The 23,652-nt window shown below is 39.5% G+C and overlaps 1 protein-coding gene across 1 annotated transcript in view; it reads right to left on the bottom strand.

Moving 5' to 3' along the window:
- Positions 1–20,521, bottom strand: part of cwc22 (CWC22 spliceosome associated protein homolog) — a 39,772-nt gene extending 19,251 nt beyond the window's left edge. The window contains exons 1-14 of the mRNA XM_053234294.1: positions 20,421–20,521; positions 17,985–18,087; positions 13,255–13,436; positions 13,108–13,163; positions 12,932–13,009; positions 11,686–11,937; positions 8,407–8,535; positions 7,422–7,590; positions 7,022–7,075; positions 5,986–6,121; positions 5,040–5,246; positions 3,531–3,593; positions 2,443–2,541; positions 1,324–1,408 (exon numbers count right to left, since the gene is read on the bottom strand). Of these exons, the coding sequence (XP_053090269.1) occupies positions 1,324–1,408; positions 2,443–2,541; positions 3,531–3,593; positions 5,040–5,246; positions 5,986–6,121; positions 7,022–7,075; positions 7,422–7,590; positions 8,407–8,535; positions 11,686–11,937; positions 12,932–13,009; positions 13,108–13,163; positions 13,255–13,436; positions 17,985–18,087; positions 20,421–20,474 (1,667 nt within the window). The 5' untranslated portion in view covers positions 20,475–20,521. The remainder of the gene's footprint in view (positions 1–1,323; positions 1,409–2,442; positions 2,542–3,530; positions 3,594–5,039; positions 5,247–5,985; positions 6,122–7,021; positions 7,076–7,421; positions 7,591–8,406; positions 8,536–11,685; positions 11,938–12,931; positions 13,010–13,107; positions 13,164–13,254; positions 13,437–17,984; positions 18,088–20,420) is intronic.
- Positions 20,522–23,652: the final 3,131 nt, after the last annotated feature.

Below are 23,652 nucleotides of genomic sequence, written 5' to 3'. Positions count from 1 at the left end.
AAACATGAGAGTAGATTGCCTTTCATTTTTGGGTAAACAAGACAACCTCATATATTATAGTACTGTATTTTACCAATAAGTTTCACTAACTGGAGCCACAGCTGTGTATATCAGTTTTATTCAAACCCCCAACCCGACTTTCGACTATTATACTACAATACTTTCCACTATTTATACTGCCTGTTCGAAAAGCACATACACAACTGTCCTTGAAACATGAATCTCAAAGGTCGCTGTCCTTAGCTCCTGCCTTTGAGTTCGTGTAGTTTTCATCTCGTTGCACAAACGCTGCCCAAACATGTCGCCTTCCTAGGTAGCCTGCTCCCTCAGGGAAAACAGCTGAAGTGAAAATAATTAAAAGTGTCCATAGCAGCAATATTGTATGTGTTGAATATTTAAGGAATAACACAAGATGTGCTGTTATTATGGAAACATTAACATTGGTGTGTATTATTAGAATAAGTGCAATAGCATATATATAGCCCGAGATTTGGCTTTCAGAGCTGCTTTTATAGAAAATTAATCAACACATTCTGACCAATCAGAATCCAGAACTCAACAGTGCTCTGGCGTAAGTCTATAACAATATTTCCATCCACTGAACAGATTAAGGACACCAGAAGTCCAGTACCAGGAGTTCAGTAAAACTCAGGCTGGACACACGGTTCCTGCAGCTGACCTGAGTGTACTAACAGAAATCATCAAAGTGCATCGAAGAAATCCAGGTTAAGTAAAGATCTTTGAGATCTCCCGAGAGACTACGCTCTCTGAGGCTGATCATGTTATCACTGGGTCGTACCCCTGGGGGCATTCAAAGGCTTGACACATTCAAAGAGCAGTTCCGCTTCAGAGGAAAGCTAAAATCAGGCCACTGCTGCTAAAGAGAGAGAGAGAGAGAGAGAGAGAGAGAGAAACCTGTACACAAGGAACAAAAAAAAAATTGTCTAAATCTAATTTTCACTACAGAAAAATCTTAAAGAACAAAAGCGGGCAGTGGAAATGTTCATGTATGTTACTTTGCTGTAAGCAGCACAACACCTTATAGAGTGGAAAAATGTGTCCTATAGCCTAAAATAAAAATAATTTTATTTTTAATACATATATAGCTTTTAAAAAAATTTATATATAAGATTTCAGTGGATATGTTACAGCTCTACCCAGAGAAAGCACAGACAATTTTTGGTCACACTATCAAATCGCTCCCATACAGCAACTTGATAGTTTGATACTCCCATTTCTTCACATATATATATATCACACGCACACACACACACACACACACACACACACACACACAGAGAGAGAGAGAGTGCACGCACTCACCTTGACTGAATGGCCAGATAAATGGTGCGGCGAAATGATACGAGGTTCACCTCCGTCTTGTCGAAAATGGTGACTTTGTCTTGATCTGAGGACAGAAATCAAGAATGAAAGGATGAAAAGAGACACGAGGTCAATAAGCAGTGACAGTCACATGACCCATTCTCCTCTGCAGAGCTCAATAGCACTCAATATCTGATCTTGGAGCTTGTTCTTTTATTTTTACACCATTTAAGCCACCAGCAAGGTCGATTTTCCCCACTGAAGCAAGTAACGAGGCCAAGCTCACACAGCCTAAATTCTGCTTTAGGGGTCTTCAGACCACTCAACACAGATATATTACACATGTCTGCAGTATTTATATTTTAATAGACATAATTCACAGGACAATTTACAAGTTAAATGTAGACATTTACACTCTGCCTCTGAAAACACTTTCTGAATGCAGCGTTACACTACCAAATATTGGCTTTACCACTTTTGTTCAGTTAGTCATTATTTAAAACTGAGACAGAACAATTATTTAACTAAGAATCTAATTCACCTAAATATCCTGTTTACACAGCACCTTTAGCTATATTACCTGGATTTCAGGATTAGTGACTAATGAAATATGGTCTTATCTTTATCCTAGTCGTAATACTAGACAAACAGATTCTGGCTAAATGAATAATGTGCAAACAATTACTTTATGGAACAAATTAGCTAATAATTCACAGTTCAGGTTAGACAAAAGTATTTGAAATCTTGTATTTAATAAGTGATTGAACCTCTGTAACCAGCAATAAATACCACTAAACGTTTCCTGTAGCTTCTGATTTAGATTTGGCCACTTGTGAGAAATAACTGTGAAGCATGGTGGTGGGAGCATCACTGTATGGAGCTGTTTTGCTGATATCTTAATGTCATTTAGGGAAATAAGAAATTCAGAATATGAGGTTAGCAGAAAAAAAAAAAATCGTGTATCAAAGTGTCTGAGAATTTGGATATGACATTTTTAATCACATCACCCACCCATAAGTTACGGTTTGCCTGACTTCTTCAAGATGAGTGTGTACTAGCTGAGTACTAGCACTAAACCTCAATACCAAATTCCACAAAACAGCCAAGGTCAATGAATACCTTCTCCAGCTTCTGCATCTTCGTCTTCATCCTCATCATCCTCGTCATCGCTGCCATCTACATCGTCGCCCGAGTCGCTGCTCCCCTCGTCCAGAATTTCTGTTTAATTAAAAGAAAAAACACTAAGGTTAAAAACAACTGCAAAACAAGTTTTTCTGTTATCACTTCTTTTTACAGCTGCTATAAACTGACAAAGGTAATAAGGCAAAAAATGCAGTTATCAACAAAATTTGTGGGTTTTTTCCCTCCAAACATCTGATAAATTAAGGATAAAGAATAAATGGCAAATTATATTCTCAGAGAACAGCAAGAAATATTCAAACACCATCTAACCTGGGGAAGTGTAAGTGGGCGTGGCCTAAAATTGCTACGAGCACACAGGACTAAAACACAACACCACAAAGTGGTGAGAACTCAGAGATGTCGGGAAGGATGAGCAGCATCAATCAAGGTATTGATGAAAGTGAATATTAGCCCCGCCCCTTTAATATTAAAGGGCAGAAATTTCATCTAAATATTGGAAGAACATCACTTAATAAGGTTTTGTAATAATAAATGTTGCCAATATTAACCTCTTTAAAATGCACACACTCAAGCTTCAAATTAAGTGTACTTAATATAAAATAGCAGTGGGCGGGGCTAAAATGTAACATTTAAACATTAGAAAAGACCCATGATATTTGATTACATAAATGTGATGGAATTTTTACTGGCTGCTGCAATGAACCAGTCACAAAAAACATGCTTTCAGCTACAACGAATAAATTAAAAATGTCCAAAATTAATCTTCAGTATCAGTGAAGATTTCGATTATCATCCAGCTCCATCATGCTCATTTCTACTTTCTCTAATTTCTTTTTTTTTTGTACTTTTTGTTAATTGGCTCTTAAAGGGATTAAATTTAATTTATATTAATTATCTATTTTTTTATAACTCTGTAGAGTGCGCTGAATTACAAATGTGCAAAAATATACTACACAAATATTATTACCCAATTAAAATGCAAACACTGAGCTGGAAACAGTCATAAAGTTATAATAAATGTCGTAAAACCTGAACACTTTACTAACCACGCATCCCCAACTTACCCTTCTTAATTGCCTTGTACTTCTCTTCATTCTCCAGGAAGTCAGGATCCATCTTGAAGACGTCTGTAAGACGAAACAAAGCAAACCATGTGTTGTAACACAATTCATTTGCAATTTAACATTTCAAAGGAATTAAGTCTCTCGACAGCTTGATGTAATCAGAGGCAATTACCCACAAAGAACTGTGTGTGTATGAGGCGTGATTCATAAAAAGACCTTAATGTGATAATGGCTGTTTCTGCACCCTGAAGGCCCGAATCGTCCGCTTTTTCAATTACGCTCTGTTGTCTCCGAAGGAAAACAACACGCTGACGCGAGCCAGACGGAAATAAGCAGTGAGAGAGGCGTAAAGGTCAGAAGTGAAAATCTGTGAGCCTCACATGAAGCAGAGATTTTATTCAGCGCTAAGTCAGGATGGAAATAAGCTACTGAACACTGCATACGTTCTGCCCAGGTAAGTGACTGCTGCTACCCAATTCACTTTAAAATGCATTATATTTCAATATTGTATGGATCATGACAGCACAAATGTGTGAAGGACTTTATTTACTTGCAGATTTATAAATCCTGCTCAGTGAACATTTTAGACTGTGTAAAATCCACCAAAACATTCGAAAATGTGGCCATAAGCTTTATTTTAAAAAATTCAGATTAGTTACAGTGGCATTTTTTGGGGCAGTAATCTATATCAGATTGGTTACAGTGGCATTTTTTTGGGCAGTAATCTATATCAGATTGGTTACAGTGGCATTTTCTTTGGGCAGTAATCTATATCAGATTGGTTACAGTGGCATTTCTTGCATGGTAATCTATATCAGATTGGTTACAGTGGCATTTTTGAGCAGTAATCTATGTCAGTGGCATTTTTGGGTGGGAGCTGCAGTCTGATTGGTTACGGGGCATCCAGTGCTTAACACCAAAACATTCAAAAATGTGGCCACAACTTTATTTAACAATTTCAGCTTGGTTACAGTGGCATTTTTTGGCTGGGAACTGCAGTCTGATTAATTACAGGGGCATTTTCTGGGTGGGAACTGCAATCTGATTGGTTACAGGGGCATTTTTGGGTGGGAACTGCAACCTGATTGGTTACAGGGGCATTTTTTTTTTTTGGGTGGGAACTGCAGTCTGATTGGTTACAGGGGCATTTTTTTTTTTTTGGGTGGGAACTGCAGTCTGATTGGTTACGGGGCTTTTTTTTTGGGGGGCGGGCACTGCAGTCTGATTGGTTCCGGGTCTTTTTTTGGGGGGGCGGGAACTGCAGTCTGATTGGTTACGGAGCATTTTTTTGGGGCGGGAACTGCAGTCTGAGCATTTTTCAGCAGGCAGTGAAGTATAGTTTGTTACAGTGACATTTATGCTCAGGAACTGTAGTCTGATTGGTTAAAGTGTCACTTTTGGTCACTAACTGCGTTCGAACAGGTTACAGTATTCCGGGTGGAAAGTGTGACCTGATTGATTAAGAGTCCTGTTTGGTCCTTTGTCTGGTTTGAGTTTAAGCGTTCTTACTGAGCACGTCCTCTGTGTTGTATTCGTCCTCTAGAGGAAGCATGTGAGTGAACTGGTCCTCTTCCTCCACCAGGTCCAGGCCTTCTGTAATTATGGGATGGTCCTTAAAGCCGTCCTTCCTGATAGCGAACATCACCTCAATCATGTACTGCACGCGCTTATCGATCTCCGACTCGTGCAGGATGTTCCTCAGGCGCTCGAAGATGGCTATGAAAAGAATAAACCCTCATCAGAGGCTAGTCTATTTACACAAATTCCAAATGTATCCAACACATGACCCTTCTCTAAAAATGCACAGCTAGGCTACGCTATGCTACTCTGAACTCATCTCTGTATTTCCCATGAAACCCGCTTGAGTTACTCTTTAAACGTATGCAAAAACTGCAGCATGAACTGAAACTCCAGAGTTGAGGCAGTCTGTTATATTTGTTGCCTGTAATGTAACAAGCTAGCAGATTTTTTTATGAAAGTCTAAGTAGCAGAGTTACATCTCATTAAGTTCACAATCAAGACGTCTGAGAGCCCTTACATCAGAGAGATTAATGAGGTTTTGCAGCAGAGCTAGCAGCCTGTAAATTATGCAATAAATTATTCACATTAGTTCTGTCACCGTAATCAGCGCCTAAAATGAAGGTCAAACGCATAATTGTCCTACTTTTTCAAACTTGTAGCATGACTGTTTGTCTAAAGCAGTCCCATTTAGAGTTTAATATAATTGATGTATGTGTTATACTTAGAGAATAGCATACGTTTATTTTTTCTTCTCATTATAAACCCCCGGAGGATTTCAGAACCAAGTCAGTGTAAAGTTTTTCAGTGTTCGGCTAACTGCCCCCAGGGAAGCTGAAGACTGCATACAGTGCTCTACACACAATACTCTATGTAGTAAACAGTGCACGTGTGTGAGGACGAGTTTAAATAGCGCTCTCGAGGTTTGGGAATGTACCATTAATGCCGCGGGGGGAAACCTCTGTGAGTTTGAGGCCACACTCCTTCAGAAAGCTGATGGCCACCTCCACGCTGTCATCAGTGGGCCGCTCCAAGAGCAGAGTCAGCATCTCCAAACACAGCACTTCATGAGCCTTTTTAACACACACACACACACACACACACACACACACACACACACACACACACAGAGATCAATCACAAAATCAAAAGATCTGTTTAGCCATCTTTTGACATCCACCTGACTATGTATTCGTCTGTCTGTCTGCGTGCGTCTGTGTCTCTGTGGTTAACCATCTGTCTGTCTGCTTCTGTCTGACTCTGTTCATGTCTGTCTGTCTGCTTCTGTCTGACTCTGTTCATGTCTGTCTGTCTGAATCTGTCCATTTTTGCATGTTTTTCTGTGTCTTTCCATGTCAATCTGTCTACCCATGTCTACGCCTGTCTGTTTGCATCTATCCATGTCTAGCTGTCTGTCTCTTTCCATGTCTGTCTGCCCGCATCTCTGTGTCTATCTGTCTCTGTACATATCTGTCTATCTCTGTCCGTGTCTGCCTGTCTGCATCTGTCCATGTCTAGCCGTCTGTCTCTATCTGTGTCTATCTGTTGGTCTCCATCCATGTCTGTCTGTTTGCATCTGTCCATGGCTGTGTGTGTCTGTCTATATCTCATCTCTGTCTATGTCAGGCGGTGTGTCTGTCTGTGTCTACATCTGTCTGTATCTGTCTATGTCAATCTGTCTATCTGTCCGTGTCCGCGTCTGTGTCTGTCCATGTCTATCTGTCTGTCTCTGGCCATGTCTATCCATTTGTCTATGTTAATGTCTACACCTGTCTGTGTGTACCTATCAGCGTCTGTACCTGTCTCTGAAGCCACTCATCTGTGTGTGTCTCTACATACTTTCACGCCTCACTGTGCTCTGTATGTTATAAAACCATAAACTGATGATAAGATTAGTGTCTAGCCTCCTGTCCTCCATGCAGTTACCCAGATAAATCACGTCTGTGTAGAATGTGGACCCTGACAGTACATACCACGTTCTGATTGATGAGGTGAGCCACAAACTTGGAGGCGGTGAGACATTGTTGCTGAAAAAAAAAAAAAAAAGAAAAAGAAAAAAAGACAAAGAAAATGAAACAAACTTTTCTCTTAGACGCTGAAACATTTAATGCAGGAATTTATTCACACATTACTCACAGCTGGTGCATGGATTCTCAGACAACAGACTCTATATTTAGATTAGACTATTAGATTGGATAATAATGATACTGTCAGGCTATCGTCAAGATAAATGTAATACTTTGAAGGCTTTTTAGCGACACTTCAATATTTGCAGTGAGTACCATCTATCAGTGCAGGAAAAGTGTTCAGGCATTATTGTGTGGAAAAAAAAAACACCAAGCTGCGTGTGAGTCATGACAATGAGACATTTACTTTGTCGTTTCTTCTGTAGCCTTTGCGGAAGTTGAGGATGAGCCTCTTGAGGATGAGCTCTCCGATCTGAGGGAATTTGGAGTTGATGATGGCCACCACGGCGGCGTAGACGTGGGTAAAGATGGGAGAAGCGCTCTGAGCCTGAAGCACTGACCTCGCCAGCAGACCTCTGAAACACACACGCACTTTTATAAACTGAAATAAAAGCCAGTTGTTTTCTGGCGCTAAGGTTTGTTGTTCTTTAAAAAAATAAAATAAATGAAAATAAATCACTAACATTTTTGAATAGAGGGGAAAAAAAAAAAAACGCAACCTGTATTACAGTTTATAAGAAATCGGTTACAAGTTTAAGAAATTTACAAAACTGCATTAAAAGAAAACTAGAATACAACCCACTAGCATTCAAACTACAGAGTACAGACTATAAATATTTGTAGCTTTAAGTCAACATGCACACATCTTTCAGCTTATTTACAATGCAAGCAAATAGTACTAGTTAAATACTAATTAAATATTAATATTTAAAATATTTTCCTAGCTGCAGCGAGAGCAGAATCGTTAGCCTAGCTATAGCTTTAGAGGGAAAATTAATCATATAACAACAATAATAAATACAGTGATAAATTGTTAAGTATTTTAATAATAAATAAATGCAGACCTTTTTACACGTGTCACTTATTTCTGTTTGAGAAACACTGTTTAAACGTGACAGTTTGGCCAAAAATTTTAAAAAGCACCCCAAATGTAGTCAAATCAGACATGTTTGGTGTGTGGAGGTTGTTTTTTTTTTGTCTTGCACTGCAGCTGCCAGATTAATACCCTGAATTAGATTTATAAATTTAACTTGTTTAATAAAGACTTATTCCTCTACATTATGAAACTGTTACAATTACTGACCAAACTCTAAACATGAAGCTATAAACGCCTCTTACTTGTTAGCTACTTAAGAATTTCACAAACCAGTAGTTTGGTGGAGGTCCGTTACCTGCCGCGGACGATGTTCTCTTGCAGCAGCTCCTGGATGATGTTGGCGATGTTGGACACGTTTACTTTGTTGATGAGACCGTTGATGGACTTCTTCAGCGCTTCCCAGCTCATCCTCTGGTACGCCAGACTGCAGGGAAGAGAAAATAATAAACCGGGGGGAAAAAAAAATAGTAAGTCTAATGCTGGGAATCAGAATTTTGAACGTCCTTTATTAATATTTTGGTTAAGAAGTAGTAAGAAAAAAAACCAAAGCAACTAATTAGTTGCAACCTGCCAATTCCCACCCACCAGCCACCGCTCCACTGTCATACGACAGCTACCGACCGGCGAGGGTGAGGGCCAACACGTGCTTCCTTTGAGACACGTGAAACCGGCCGACCTCATCTTTTCAAACTGCTGCTCAGACTGCATCACAGGGCGATGTAAGACACTCAGGAGGAAAGCGCTATCTGCCCTCTTCCTCATACATCAGCTCTCAGATGCCCACGATTGGCTAGAAAGCATACGCCGTCTCTCCCACCCAATAAGCATGGCCAAGCATTTCGCTTTCTTAGGCTCTCCTGGCTATAGATGGCTGTCTCATCGCTGTGATTCGAACTCGCGATCTCCTGACGATCAGGCAACCATTTTCCTTTGCGCCACATTTTAACACTTAATTTTTTCATTATTTAATTACCAATAAATACCAATATGAAAAAAATCTCCACATGTTGGCAGTGTAATATATTTGTTTTCTTTATTAAAAAAATCAAGTCGTTTCTGAATCTACAGTAATAACCTCAAAACTGTGATTATGAATGATTTTAGATATCTTGAGATAGACTAAGTGGATCCAAAGAAGGAAAAATACCAATGGTTCTGTTATACAATTTAAAATTAAAAATATCACTATGAATGTTCATCAGATTTCTCCAGTTTGTGAGAACAGACTTGGATCTGATCAACTAACATCAAGGAAGTTCTTTAAAATTATTTTTGCATTGATAAACCACATCATCTCAAAACCCAAGGCTCTTATCTCAGATCAGGATCATATTCATATGATCAGTACTGCTCTTACTATTCTGTATCTCTACACTGCCATGTAATTGAGACGGAGGTTACTGAGACTTGAAAACAGTCTAGAGGACAGAAAATAGAAGCTTCCTCTTAACTGTTCACGCCACCAGTGTGCTGTTTCAGAGTCAGGAAACTTATCAGCGCTTTTAATAAGAGGTGGTCATGTTTCCACCAGTTTCTGATCTAAATGATCATGTAATCCAGCGTGGGATCCTCTGAACGGACTGCCTGAAGATCAGACTGGATTCTGTTTCAGTTCTGCCACAGGGTGAAAATAAATGTAATGTTATTACAGCATCCTCTCGTCTCTCATTTCAACATTAAACTGAGCTTCTTCTGGGACAGTTTGCCCTCACACTTCCTCTGAGGATCATGTGACCTGTTGGTTTTAGTCATTTTTCCAAAAACAACCCTCAAATATCTCTTCATTAAACGCCTCGGTTTTCATAATCAGTCTTCACTGAGAATATTTTGAAATCGGAACTGTTTTGAACCATCTAAACTATTTTTAGATTTCCTCTGGAAACTTTCTAATTTAACGACTGCATATTTCCAAAGGTTGCGCAATACCAATCGTGAGCTACATCAAGGCCGGAAGAAGAAAACCAAGCCAAAGCGTGATGAGAAGTAAGGAATAAGACCCACAGGCTGTGCTGTTATAGGAAAATAATCCACATCGGGATGGTGTGACATGGCCTGACGCTGTAACGGCATGGTAGTGATTTGAAAATAATTTAAATTTTAATGTGTTAATAAACAATGTTGCGCTTTTTAACCATTTATAGTTACACTTAATGATGTGGAACATCTGTGAGACAAGTTACACTTACATTACAGCAGCTATAAACAGTCTTTCCCTCACCAATGAAATTAATAAGGCAAAAAAAAATGTCATGTTACAGAAAAACCTGAAAGCGTGAACTTCTGTCCTAAACATTTTCCTGTAGCGGAAGACTTTTAAACTAATTTTTAAATCCATTTTTGGCATAGATTATGTGGAGCGTGCACCATTCACGTCACATACAGCTCTGTGGTATGAAATCAGATCAAATGCTGCTTAAATACCAGCTGAATTCTCAGATCACAGCAATCTGAAAACGGACTGGGCCTAATATTCACCCAAGTCAGCTTGATTGACATCCATCTGTCCAAGACTCTCAAGCAGAATCAGACAAAGCGGGACGAATGGTACAGACCGGGTCAGTTCACCTTGACATGTACCACACCACCCAGTTACTATAGTAACTAAGCTTGCTGGATTAACTTTTATTTCCTAAATTTCTCAAACCTTTTTTGGAGAACCTGCATTTTTTTTGGAGTAAGAAGAAACTCAGCCTTTTCTGAGATTTCTGTAAATCTGGCGGAACATTTTAGTCTGGTTTGGCTTACACAAACATTCACACAAAACTTTATCTATAAGATTGATAAATGAGATCCATTGCTCACATTAATACTGACGACTCCAATAATTTTTCCAATAATTACTGTAAAACCTTATGTCATTTTACACAAAGTCAATCTTCCAAACCTCATCCTATCAGACATGCAGTACAGTGTGAAATGAGGCACCAGCTCTTGCCATGTTGTCGTTGTCCTTCACTGCTTGTGGGATTTAAACTATCTGTAGCTAATTATCACCAACAAGGCCTCAGGCTAGAGCGCGAGGACTCCGCTGCAGCTATAAAAAACCCACGCAGTCCTGGGAGAATCTCCTCGCGTCCCGATTCCAATCAACCCCTTCAATGAACTCCTAATAACACTTTCACTGCGGACATCACACTCCATTTCCACAGCCTCCAAAATGCCTCCGGATAGTCATCTGATACAGTCCTGTCTAAATGTTTTTTTTTTTCTTTTCACTTTTTACCACATTGATTAAATGATTTATGGTTTAAAATGACAGGCTTGACTATCGGTTTAAATTTTAATACATATTCTTGTCCTGGAGGAAAAGAGTGAGAGTGAGAAATGAAAGTTTTAAGTCATAAAATTCAAGATGGAAGTGTATTAGCCAAAAACATTTCAGCCCAAGGGTGCCGAATTCATTTGAGCCAACGATCCACATTACATTAAGACTAATGTCAAGTGGGCTGGACCAAAAAACAAACAAACAAAAAAAAAAGGTCAGTTTAGTGACCAATAACACATCAACAACTCCTTAAATGTGTCAGATTCAGATTACTCTCAAACTCATCTACCGCAAATGTTAATTCCTGACCTGCTCTTGTCGGTGATTTGGGCCTGCATCATGCGCAGCTTGGCCGGGGGGATGTACGCTCCTCCGGTGCGGGTCAGGATGGGGTCCAGCTCCTCCTTCCTCTTTTTAACTGGAGGCTCATCAGCAGGGGGTTTGTCTCTCTGTGATGGAGACGCAGATCTTCCCCTCCTGGACCTGACCCTATCTCGATCTCCATCTCGCTCACGGCTGGAGCGCCGATCGGAACGCCGGTCTCCATCACGATCCCGAGACCTGACAAGTAGGAGTGGATAGACGGGTGAGCGCTACAGAGAGAACAGTAGTAGACATCATGAACAATGATAACTTCATCAGTAATGTATTATAACATAGTTAATCATGATATTATTAACGATGTGAGAGGTCATTGAACTGCTTCCTCCAATTTCACTGGTCATTGATTTTGGGTCTAGTTGAAAACTTTTTCTGTATAAACAATCTGTCAGGAAGTGTCTCTCTGTCTAACTTCCCACCTCATGTACCTGGACACACCCACCACACCCCCATGTACAGAGACCAGCCTTTCCCATCTATTTGCCCCCATCTGCCCAGACATGCCCCCATTTGCACATACACAGCCCATATCCACCAAACACCCAGACACGCCCCTTCCCAACCCCCAAACACCCAGACACACCTCTATCCAGACACAACCCATTCCCCCAAAACCCAGAGACACACCTTCATTTGCAAAGACACCCCCCATTCCCCCTCAAACACCAGACACGGCCACATCCACAGACATATCCCATTCTCCCTAAACACCATACATGCCTTCATCTGCAAAGACACACCCCAACTCCCAGCAACACCCAGACATGCCTTCATCCAGACATGTCCCACTCTCCCAAACAGCAGACACACCCCATTCCCCCAAACACACCCTCATCCAGACACACCCCATTCCCCCAAACACACCCTCATCCAGACACATCTCATTCTCCTAAAACTCCCAGATATGGCCTAATTCAGACAAACCACAGACATTTCCCCATTCCGTCATACCCCATACACACCTTCATCTGCAGACGCGCCCTATCCCCCTGCAAACACCCAGACACACCCCATCTGCTCAGAAATCCCCCCAATCGTGTATATATACACCCTCAAACATAGGCATGCCCTCATCCACATTCACATCTCATTCCCCCAGCACCCAGAGACATGAACAGGAAGTAGAGCAGATCAGAGAATGGAGCTGTGTGTCAAACTCCTCATTCGCCCTCACCTGCGGGCTCTGTCTGTGCGTCTCTGTGGAGACAGAGATCTGGAGCGAGAGCGGGAATACGACCTTCCACTGCCATTCCTGAGAAAGCAGAAAGGACAGAATAACTTTTACTTTCTCCAAAAAAAAAAAAAAAGAAACACAGCGTGCTGATGTATTCAAACTTGCTCTACATCTACCTGTCTGCAGAGGAACTCCTGCGTCTGGGTCTGCTGCTCTCGTCCTGAGCATCACGCTGCAACAGGAACAACACACATCAGAGAGGAACATGTGACACATCAGACATGTGTATGTAAAAGTCATGGACACTTAAAAGCTGCGCTGACCCTGATGTGTGCCACGCTGCTCTTCATCCTGTGCATCACACCATCGTCACTGTCCTCCTCACTGCTGCTGTCGCCGTCTGAGCCGCTGGACCTGGACGACCGCCTCGGCGCTGCGTCTTGATCCGGTTGTTCATCTGCGTCATCTCTTCTTCTGTCTGGAGAAGGGCTACGACGCTTTTCATCTGTAAAACAAACAGTCTGAGTGAGAAATAGATAATCAAAATGTCCAGTGACTAAAGCATGCTTTTACCATTGCTAGCTAATATCAACTAACTAACTTGCCTAGCATGCTACCTACATGACATTTTACTGTTAATATTAATATTAATAATAATTGTTATTATTACTTTCAGTGACACAAACAAAAAAGATTGGTGTAACTCGGGCGATGTGGAAGGTGTTTGTCTTCACTGTAGCTATTATGGAGGCGGAAAATTAAGAGAATTTGACGTCCTTTCTGCAACTTAACTGTATGTTTTCACACTTGGTACGAATACTTAAGTTGGCACTCACAACCGCTCGTTTGGGGGGCTGGGCTTATAATCACAGGTTTGCTTTCACACAGAAGAGATCTCTCTGCTCAATTCCATACGTCACTTCAGTGCACATAGATTTGCAAAATGGTATGCTCTGGATTCATTTTCCTGTGGTACCAAAACTCAAGTGGTGACGAACCGCACACGATATCGTGTAGGAAAGCCTGCGAACGTGGAATCCCATAAGATTTTTAGCCATATGGGGTGGCGTAAGACATGTTTTTTTTTTTTGTTTTGTGATGCTCACAAAGGTGAGCTAATTACTCTAACCTTTGTGAGCATCACAAAAAAATTTCACGTGCCCAATGTTTGTAAATACCTTGGAAGCACACAGTTGTGAAGAACACAATTTCCCTTCACTGGAACTAAGAGGCCCAAACCTGTTCCAGCATGACAATGCCCCTGTGCACAAAGCGAGCTCCATGAAGACATGGTGTGTGAAGGTTGGAGTGGAAGAACTCAAGTGTCCTGCACAGAGCCCTGACCTCAACCCCACTGAACACCTTTGGGATGAACTGGAACACTGACTGCACCCCAGACCTCCTCGCCCAACATCAATGCCTGACCTCACTAATGATCTCGTGTCTAAATGAACACAAATCCCCACAGCTACTTTCCAAAATTGAGTGGAAAGACTTCACAGAAGAGTGGAGGTTACTATAACAGCAAAAGGGACTAATTCTGGAATAGGATGTTCAACAAAACACATATGAATGTGATGGCCAGGTGTCCATAAACTTCAGGCCATATAGCGTGTATCAGTAACAATAACAACTCTTTCCTAAGCATCAAGAAAGAAGAAAAAGCAAGTAAACGGACAAGGTGAACCAATCACGTAATCATGTAGAAAACACTAGACCAGTATTCTGGACTGCTCACTGGCTCGAAAACACTTCAGCATTCCTACTGAGCTCAGGACTCACCGGGGGGGAACGCAAGTGCGAAAACGACCTTAAAGTCAGGCATCACAAAAAAATACCCCCAAAAATAGCTACATTATTATTTTTATTCATATTGCATTGCTGGAATATTGGTGATGAATATTTTTAATTCAACAAGTCATAAATTTCGCCATGTTCAGTCTTACTCACAAGCCTCATTTTTCACCAGCAGTTTGTCCTCTGTGGTTTTTTTCCTCGCTTACCCCCCAGCATGCTTCCTGACTGGTCAGGCAGTTGGCATTTAACGAGAGGATAACGTGAAAAATTACCGTGCGTTGCGTTTTATACTCAACGTTCAGATTATTAACTTAAATATATCTACGAACACAGTGGGGAATCTTTACTGAGGGGCACAAACAGCTACGTAAAAGACCATCCACCTTCCTGAAGAGTGTGTGGGTTTAATTTAAAGATGCACGCTGCAGAGGAAGAGAGAACGCTCCACAGGCGGCTGAAGCTGAAACAGCTGGAAGGTCGCTGGAGGAGCAGTGAAAGGTCAGTTACTCTGAGCCGAGGAGCACAAAGAGCCGCATGAAATAATGATAAAGAGCAAAATGCTTCTGCTGGGAAGGAAATCCCCAACACACACACACACACACACACACCCAAGGCACTTAATCTGCTCTATAACATATTTAAACCTTTTCCTACAGGCTTCTCTGCTCTTTTGGGACAGAGTCACTGTAAATCACATGTGTGTGAATAACGAGCAATGAAATGGAGGTTTAATGGACGACGGACCCCGTATCACCCTAAACAGCTGATATTTAAGGAGCTATATTATAAATCATACAGCTTAGAGTCGGCGTAGTGTAAAAATATTAATGACATTTCGATTTTTATTACTTTGACTGAGGGAACAAGTCCAGAGGATTATCAGGATCAGTGGAAATGAGGGGATGGGAGACACCACTAGAGGGTGGGCGATATGCCAAAAATATCATATCATGATTCTCAAAGGTATTTCTACGATACACGACATGGAGGTTTTTCCAAAGAAACTTCCGGCAAAACACCGGTGTTGAATTTATTAAAAAAACCTGTTTGATGGCAGTTTATTACTTTATATAATGTCTACAAAAATAAAATAAATTTAAATTTTTTTTGAAATATTATTTAGGAAAAACTCTGGAAGGGAGAATAAAAAAAAAAGGCTCCAAAGTTTTTTTTAAAAAACATTTTAAAGGTTAAGTCCAAAAAAAAAAAATAAAAAAAAAAAAAAATAAAAAAAAATAAACAACAGCTGCTTTATCGGTTTGTCATTTAAAAAAAAAAATTTATAATAAAATGGTATCATGATATCTCAGAAAAGTATATTTTGATGTAACGTATCATGATATAATATTGATATCATCATATCACCCAGTCCCAGACGCCACTGAGTTTCTTTTCCATCCAATACAAAGACTTGTATTGTGAGTAATATTTCAATTTTTAATCATTTGTAGAAACGTGAGAAACTGTGAAAGCGAAATCTGAACCATGATTATTACTGAAGTTGTACTAGATGTCCGGTTTTCTAGCTGTAACGCACATTTGTGGTCATATTTATCAATCGTTCCTGCATTATCTCTGCTGCTTCCACCAAAAAGCCTGTAGTTTCTATAAGAACTTGATGAACATGGTCTCGAATGAATGATCAGTCTACAAAACTAACATTTCCTCACTTCAAGCGTGTTCATTACACAATGTTAGACAGCAAGCAGTGACGCTATTTTTGAATCAATTAGCTTGCGAGAAGTTAAACTACTTTTTTTCAACATTGATAAACACTATATTGTTTAATTTCTTAATGTACACAATCGATATTTTTAATATATCTTGCGTGTCAAGTCATCAAGTCGCCATCTTGTTTTCAGTTCACATCGAAATCCGATTCCAAAAAGAGTCGATTCACTGATTCAGTGCAAGAGTCAACCTCAAAGATTTGGAGTCGATTCCATGCACTGAAAATGATTCACCTCGTGCACAAAATTCATTTAGCATGTGAGAGTTTCGGTTAGTGAGATAGGCAAAATAAATATCTGCTACCCAAGTTATTTTGAACTTGTCTAGTCGAAATTGAACAATTAGCATTTGAACAACAAACATTAGCACTTGAAGTGCAGATAAGATACAGAGTTGTAAGAAAAATTGTGATGAATCATTTGGTGTCTCATTTGATTGACATCATTTGATCACATGGTCCTGCTGTGACAGATTATCTGATCAATGGCAGTAACGGTGCCAGTTTTTATACCAACACTAAGTAACGGAGAGGAGTGTGAATGGAGGTCAGAGTGGAAACCTCAGGAGGACTGAAGCATCATTAAGACCTAGTAAAATTCCTGGGAAGGAATCAGGAGGAATCATGCATGCAAGGAACTTTATCGAAGAAGAAGAGAAAGGTGTAGAAATAGGAGTGACTAAGAAATCAAGCAGGTGTTTGCTGCTTGTGCCGAGAACAAAACTCATCACAGACGCACAACACAGCAGATTGCAGAACGAGTTACTCAGCAGTGAATCAGCAGCAGGCTGTGGGAATGACGATACGAGTTACAAACAAGCACAAATGTTTGAAAATAGATTTTGTCCTACATCACGTCGTGTGTAACAGGACGATCTGGAAGGGAGGTCTGTGTATCATATCGTATCGTTTCATTCCATACGAGGCTCTAGATTCGATACGTCTGCGTATCGAACTTATATAACATCCTGCATAATAATGTAAGCCGTTCATCATAAAATGCTGCTTATAATGTGAACATGTGATCACGTAAGACATTTAAATCCTAATCAAGCCCTTGTTCTGTTCTTTAAAAAAATAAATAAATAAAAAATCTCAAATCAGGACTGACGATGGATGTTTTTTTGTTTTTTTTAAATGCTTCTCCTAACAGCCATTGCATACTAGCCAGAGCTCATAGCACACTCTCATGCTCTCTGATAAGTCAGTCCAGGTTTTAGGGGGAGAAGGAAAAGAGGGGGAGAAAAAAACATGATTCGTATGGGGAAAATGGAGAATGCAGGACTCAAAAACACGTTTGAGCTACAGAGAATGTTTATTTTTGATGTAGGGAAAACGTACCGTAATCGAGAAACCACCGTATCGTAGCGAATTTGAAGCTTTTGTGTATTGTTTCTATATGTAACATTCTATAAGTATATTATATGCAATATTTTGAAATATTATTTTAAAGTAAATGTTTTGCCATGCAGTGCGGTTCATACATTTTCCCCCCACTAGCCTATAAAGAGTCGGAGCTCGTCTTACCCCTGCTCCTCATGCGCTCGTCTCCATCACTGTCGCTGTCGTCTGAAGAGCTGGAGCTCCTCGTTGTCTTCTCAGGATCACACGTTCCTCCTGGACTGGAGCTCTGGAGTAACAGAAAGCGTAAAAATGAAGGACAGGATGAAAGGGAAAAATCAACCAGGAAAGCTCAGGTCTGCTACTGTATTTTGGACGTGTTCGGTTCCGTCTGCTGGAGGCGTTTGCTGCGTTTGCATCCGGCCCGCAGGCTGCCAGTTTAAGACCCCTGTGACCAGTGCTGCCAACTTACAGACTTTGCTGCTAGATTTGGCAACTTTTAGACCCCTTTAGCGAGTTCAGTTCAACAAAGAGTCTAGAGACAAATCTAGCGACTCTTTGAGCAAATGTTAGAGACTGTCCAGAACTCCATACGGCTCTCCCGCTCACATCACAGCTACTGTTATGAGTTGAGAGAGCAAATTCACTCGACTGGCCATCAGTGTGTAACGCCTGACTGGGTTACACTTGAGACCAATCACTCGTCACCACTATTCCCAATCATTCATCACCACTATTCCCAATCACCCATCACTCACCACCACTATTCCCAATCACTCGTCACTACTATTTCCAATGACCAATTACCCATCACCACTGTTCCCAATTACTCACCACCACTATTCCCAATCACCCATCACTACTATTCCCAATCACTCATCACCACTATTCCCAATCACTCACCACCACTATTCCCAATCACCCATCACCACTATTCCCAATCACTCACCACCACTATTCCCAATCACCCATCACCACTATTCCCAATCACACATCACCACTATTCCCAATCACCCATCACCACTATTCCCAATCACTCACCACCACTATTCCCAATCACCCATCACCACTATTCCCAATCACACATCACCACTATTCCCAATCACCCATCACCACTATTCCCAATCACTCACCACCACTATTCCCAATCACACATCACCACTATTCCCGATGACCAATCACTTGAAAAAGTTATGAAAAAGTTCATAACAGCATCGTAAAAGTAATCCATTTGATTCCAGTGGTTTAATCCCAATTTTATGAAGCGATATGAATGCTTTGCATGTGCAAAAAACTAAAATCAAGTCTTGATTCATAAAATATCTTCACTCTGGCATAGATCTCCAACACGCGTTCACGAGAGAACCATGACGCATGCGTGTTGTGTTGACACGACAGTGAACGTTCTCGCGATACAGCTGGACCCAGAAGCGCTGCACTGTTTACAGCAGAGGAAGAGCGACGCTGTATGCAAGCTTCGTTCGTTACATTCTAAGCTGATTTTGCACTTCCTGGATGCCAGAACTTTGAGAAACGTCCTCTACCTCTGCTCTCGCGTCATCACAACACACGTGTCGTGGTTCTCTCGTGAACGCGAGTCGGAGATCTATGCGGAATGAAGATATTTTGTGAATCAAGACTTGATTTTAGTTTTTTGCGCACACGCAGCAATCATATCACTTCATAAAACTGGGATTAAACCACTTAAGTCATATGGATTATTTTTACGATGCTTTTATGAACTTTTTGGAGTTTGAAAGTTTTGGTTACAGGGTCTGTCACTGGAGGAACAGAAATCGCCCAGGTTTCATTAAAAATATCTTCATTTGTGTTCTGAAGATGAACGAAAGTCTTATAGTTTTGGAACGACATGAGGATGAGTAATCGATGACAGAATTTTAATTTTTGGGTGAACTACCCCTTTAATCACTGCTGTCTCTCTCTCTTCTGGACAACAGTGCACTACATAGTGTGCAAATTTCATCCCCTGTGTAGGATGCCTACTGTATCTAGGGAAACATTTTCCACATTAAACACCTCCTGAACCTGACTGTGGCCTCTCCACCAATCATCTGCTTCTAGATCCTGGATATTAATCAAAATTAAATAAATGTTGTTGTTATCTTTAAGGAGGTTAATTCAGCATTGATTAGTCAACAACTTTAGACAAAATGCAACCAGCACAACAGATGAAAACTGTATCAAACTCAGATTCTGGTACAAAATAATCACAAGATAATAAATCAAAAGACTTGATCAGACTCAGATCTAAATATCTATCAGGTTGTTTTGTTGAAACTCAGTGCTAATTGCTAACTGCTAAGCAAATCATCGCACTCTATAACATCAGTTCTCTATAATAAATCACTCAATACACTAGATTCATCCTAAAACAAATCTAAGCATTTAAAACTTTATAAAAACAAGTGATCTTCTTTCTTCTAAGGCGCCATTATCCAGAGCACCGCGCTCACTGTGCGTGCGTGTTAGCTCAATGCTAACTAGCCAAGACCCATAACAACACCGCCGGCCAACTTTAACACATTATTTAAAACCAACACCGCTACACGCTGTTAAAATCTCATTCACGCTGTACAATAATACAATACCCGAGCATCGTACCTCATCTTTTGAAGGCGAATTCAAATCCGTCACCGCTTCGTTTTCCGTCGCCATTTTTCCTCTCAGTTCGCTTCCGGAAGTGATGCTACGGAAGCCCGCGAGGTACCTCAAAAAAAAAAAAAAAAAAAAAAAAAAAAAAAAAAAAGAAAGAAAAAGCGAAACGCGTTTCCCTTTAAGGCTATTCCAAGTAATGGTTTAGTCAGAAATAATAAAATATGCCCAATACACAAAAATTGCTTACATTACATTTCCAAGTGCAGTCATATTAGTAATGTGAAAGGAATTATTATTTTGTTAGTTTTGTATTTATGGCTTATAGCCACCAGTTTAGCATCACAGAAGTTTAGCATCACAGAAGTTTAGCAAGCCTAAATCAACACACCTTCATGTCAAAAAGCCTCAGTAACATCATTTCTACACAATCTGCAGTTTAATAAAACAAAATTTAAAAAAAGTAGAATTACTTTGAATGAAAATACAAATCAAATTTGCTCTATGTTATCATCTGAATCGCTCCTAATGTACAATTCTGCTTTCAATGTTTGACATCTCATCATGAGTCACATCAAACTACATGCTAGGAAACAAACATGATTACAGTTTTAATTTTTTTCTTTTTTAGCTTTGTGATGTTCTTTAGTGCATTTTATGTGTGTCAGAATAAAACAGAAAACACAAAAAACTGTGTGAGATACTGAACTACTCATCGAGTGTGCGAGCCTAGAATGTTCTCCTGATTGATAGCTACATTAGCCTAGCAAAATTAAAGAAGCAAACTTCTGACACTGAACATCTTGGTAGATTGACTTGAACTGAATTTAGATTAAGGTTTAAACTTAACTTTAAAAAACTTTAAATAAAGACTATTGTCAGTATCTGGACTAGCAGAAGTCCTCTGACACATTGAGCTGCCAGTTTATTAGTTACAAGATCAGTTTAAGAAGTATCTCTAATTGTACATCCCTTAATGAAAAATCACATACATTTTACATAAGTTTTTTTCCACATTTGTGAAAAACATGTGAAGGTGCATTTCACCACATTCTGCCCTGAAAGTGCACATAAGTACATGAGTAAACATATAATGTGATCACAATGAAAAAAATAAATGAATCATGTGAAAAAAAAAGTAAAAAAAAAAATGAATCGTGTAAAAATCATGTGAAAATAAATAAATCATGTGTAAAATAGAAGCACCTGTCCTACATGTGAAAAATTAGCATGTCAAAAATAAAGGAATCACATGAAAAAATGCTTAACAATAAAACCAAATACTTTAAAAATGAGAAAATAAATAAATCATGTGTAAAAAAATGTAATCATTGTGTAAAATCATCTCAAAGTAAATCACTCATGTGTAAACATCACATCGAAATAAATTAATTGAGTGTAAAATCACATCAGAATAAATGAATCGAGTGTAAAAATCACATCAAAATAAATTAATTGAGTGTAAAAATCACGTGAAAATATAAATCATGTGTAAATATGAATCATGTGTAAATATGACGTGAAAATAAAACACTTTAAATCACACTGCTTGTGAAAAATGTGTCAAGCATATCATGTGAATTGTCTAAATTTCACATGTGTATCATATAATTATTTACATGTGAAGATCATGTGATTTTTCTTGAAGCGTATGCATTCTATACAGTGAGATGGCAGTTTATTGATTATATTTTCGGGTACATAAATCTGTTGTTTGTCTGTTTTTTTTTTTTTAATCTAATCTGATTCATTCTGATCAGATTTTTATACAGATATAACCCTAAAACTGTTATTTATTTATTAGCCCTGAATTCTGAAACTCATCTTGACTTAATATGTTACTGTTATCTTCATTATTAGCCTTATATGTCTTTTTTTTTTTTTTTTTTTGTCTATTTTTTGCACTTTCATAAACAGAGGAAGATATTAAGAGCAAAAAAGCTTTTAGTGGGCAAAAATATTGGCCTTTATTCTGTCATGTACCTGAGATGAATTTATTTTCTGCTGCACTTTGGTGAAATTAAAAACAGAACTGAAGTGCATTTCTAAAAGCCAGCTGATTAACACAAACACATCAACAGCTTGGACGCATTGAGCCGCAAACACACCACACACACCTACTTCTCATCTGGTTACACACACAGCCAGTGTGCAGATGATGCTTCAGTATGAGCCGTGAAAAAAGAAAAGATGTTTACATGTCAGCTGCTGGAAGAAAAAGCATGCAATCTTTTATGGACATGATTGTGTAGAGGGAACTGATTTGATTAAACAATATACACAAAGCACAGCTGATATACACACTACCAGGCTAAGAACAGGTAAATGTTCGTTTACTGATAAAGATCTGTGACCATAGATTACTTGACTCTTATAGTGGCAGATTTATAAGTTTTGGAGTGTCCTGTGTGTGAAGGTTGATAGCTAGCTAGCTGGAAAAAGAAGTCATTTTTCATTTACAAATTATAACAACTTTATTTTATTGTTATTTATTTATTTATTTATTTGAAATTTGGCAACTCTTCCCATGAACTTTGGTGAGAGCTGCTCTTTAAAACTGCACATTTGAATAAAAACCTCACAGTCTGTATTCATTTAGGACGCTGTGTCTGTTCAATCTGAATAATGTATTCATATTCATTTGAATCCCTAATGGACAGATAGATAGAACTTTGTGAACACTCATAAGTGCTTGCTAAACATCCCATTCCAGATTTAGTCCCCCTTTGCTGTTATAATAGCCTCCACTCTTCTGGGAAGGCTTTACACTGGATTTTAGAGCGTGGCTGTGGGGATTTGTGTTCATTCAGCCATAAGAGCATTAGTGAGGTCAGACACTGATGTTGAATGAGGAGGTCTGGGGTGCAGTCAGTGTTCCAGTTCATCCCAAAGGTGTTCAGTGGGGTTGAGGTCAGGGCTCTGTGCAGGACACTCGAGGTCTTCCACTCCAACCTTAACACACCATGTCTTCATGGAGCTCGATTTGTGCACAGGAGCATTGTCATGCTGGAACAGGTTTGGGCCTCTTAGTTCCAATGAAGGGAAATTGTAACACTACAGCAAACAAAGACATTCTAGACAATTGTGTGATTCAAACTTTGTGGCAACAGTTTGGGGAAGAACCATATGTGGGTGTGCTGGTTAGGTGTCCACAAAAAATTGGCCATATAGTGTATATAAATAGATAGATAGATAGATAGACACTACTTTATACTTACAGGTAAAGAGAAAAGTTTGCATG

Source organism: Pangasianodon hypophthalmus, chromosome 5, assembly GCF_027358585.1.
Source record: "Pangasianodon hypophthalmus isolate fPanHyp1 chromosome 5, fPanHyp1.pri, whole genome shotgun sequence".
NCBI classification, from domain to species: Eukaryota; Metazoa; Chordata; class Actinopteri; order Siluriformes; family Pangasiidae; genus Pangasianodon; species Pangasianodon hypophthalmus.
This window is presented reverse-complemented; position numbering and strand designations above follow the sequence as displayed.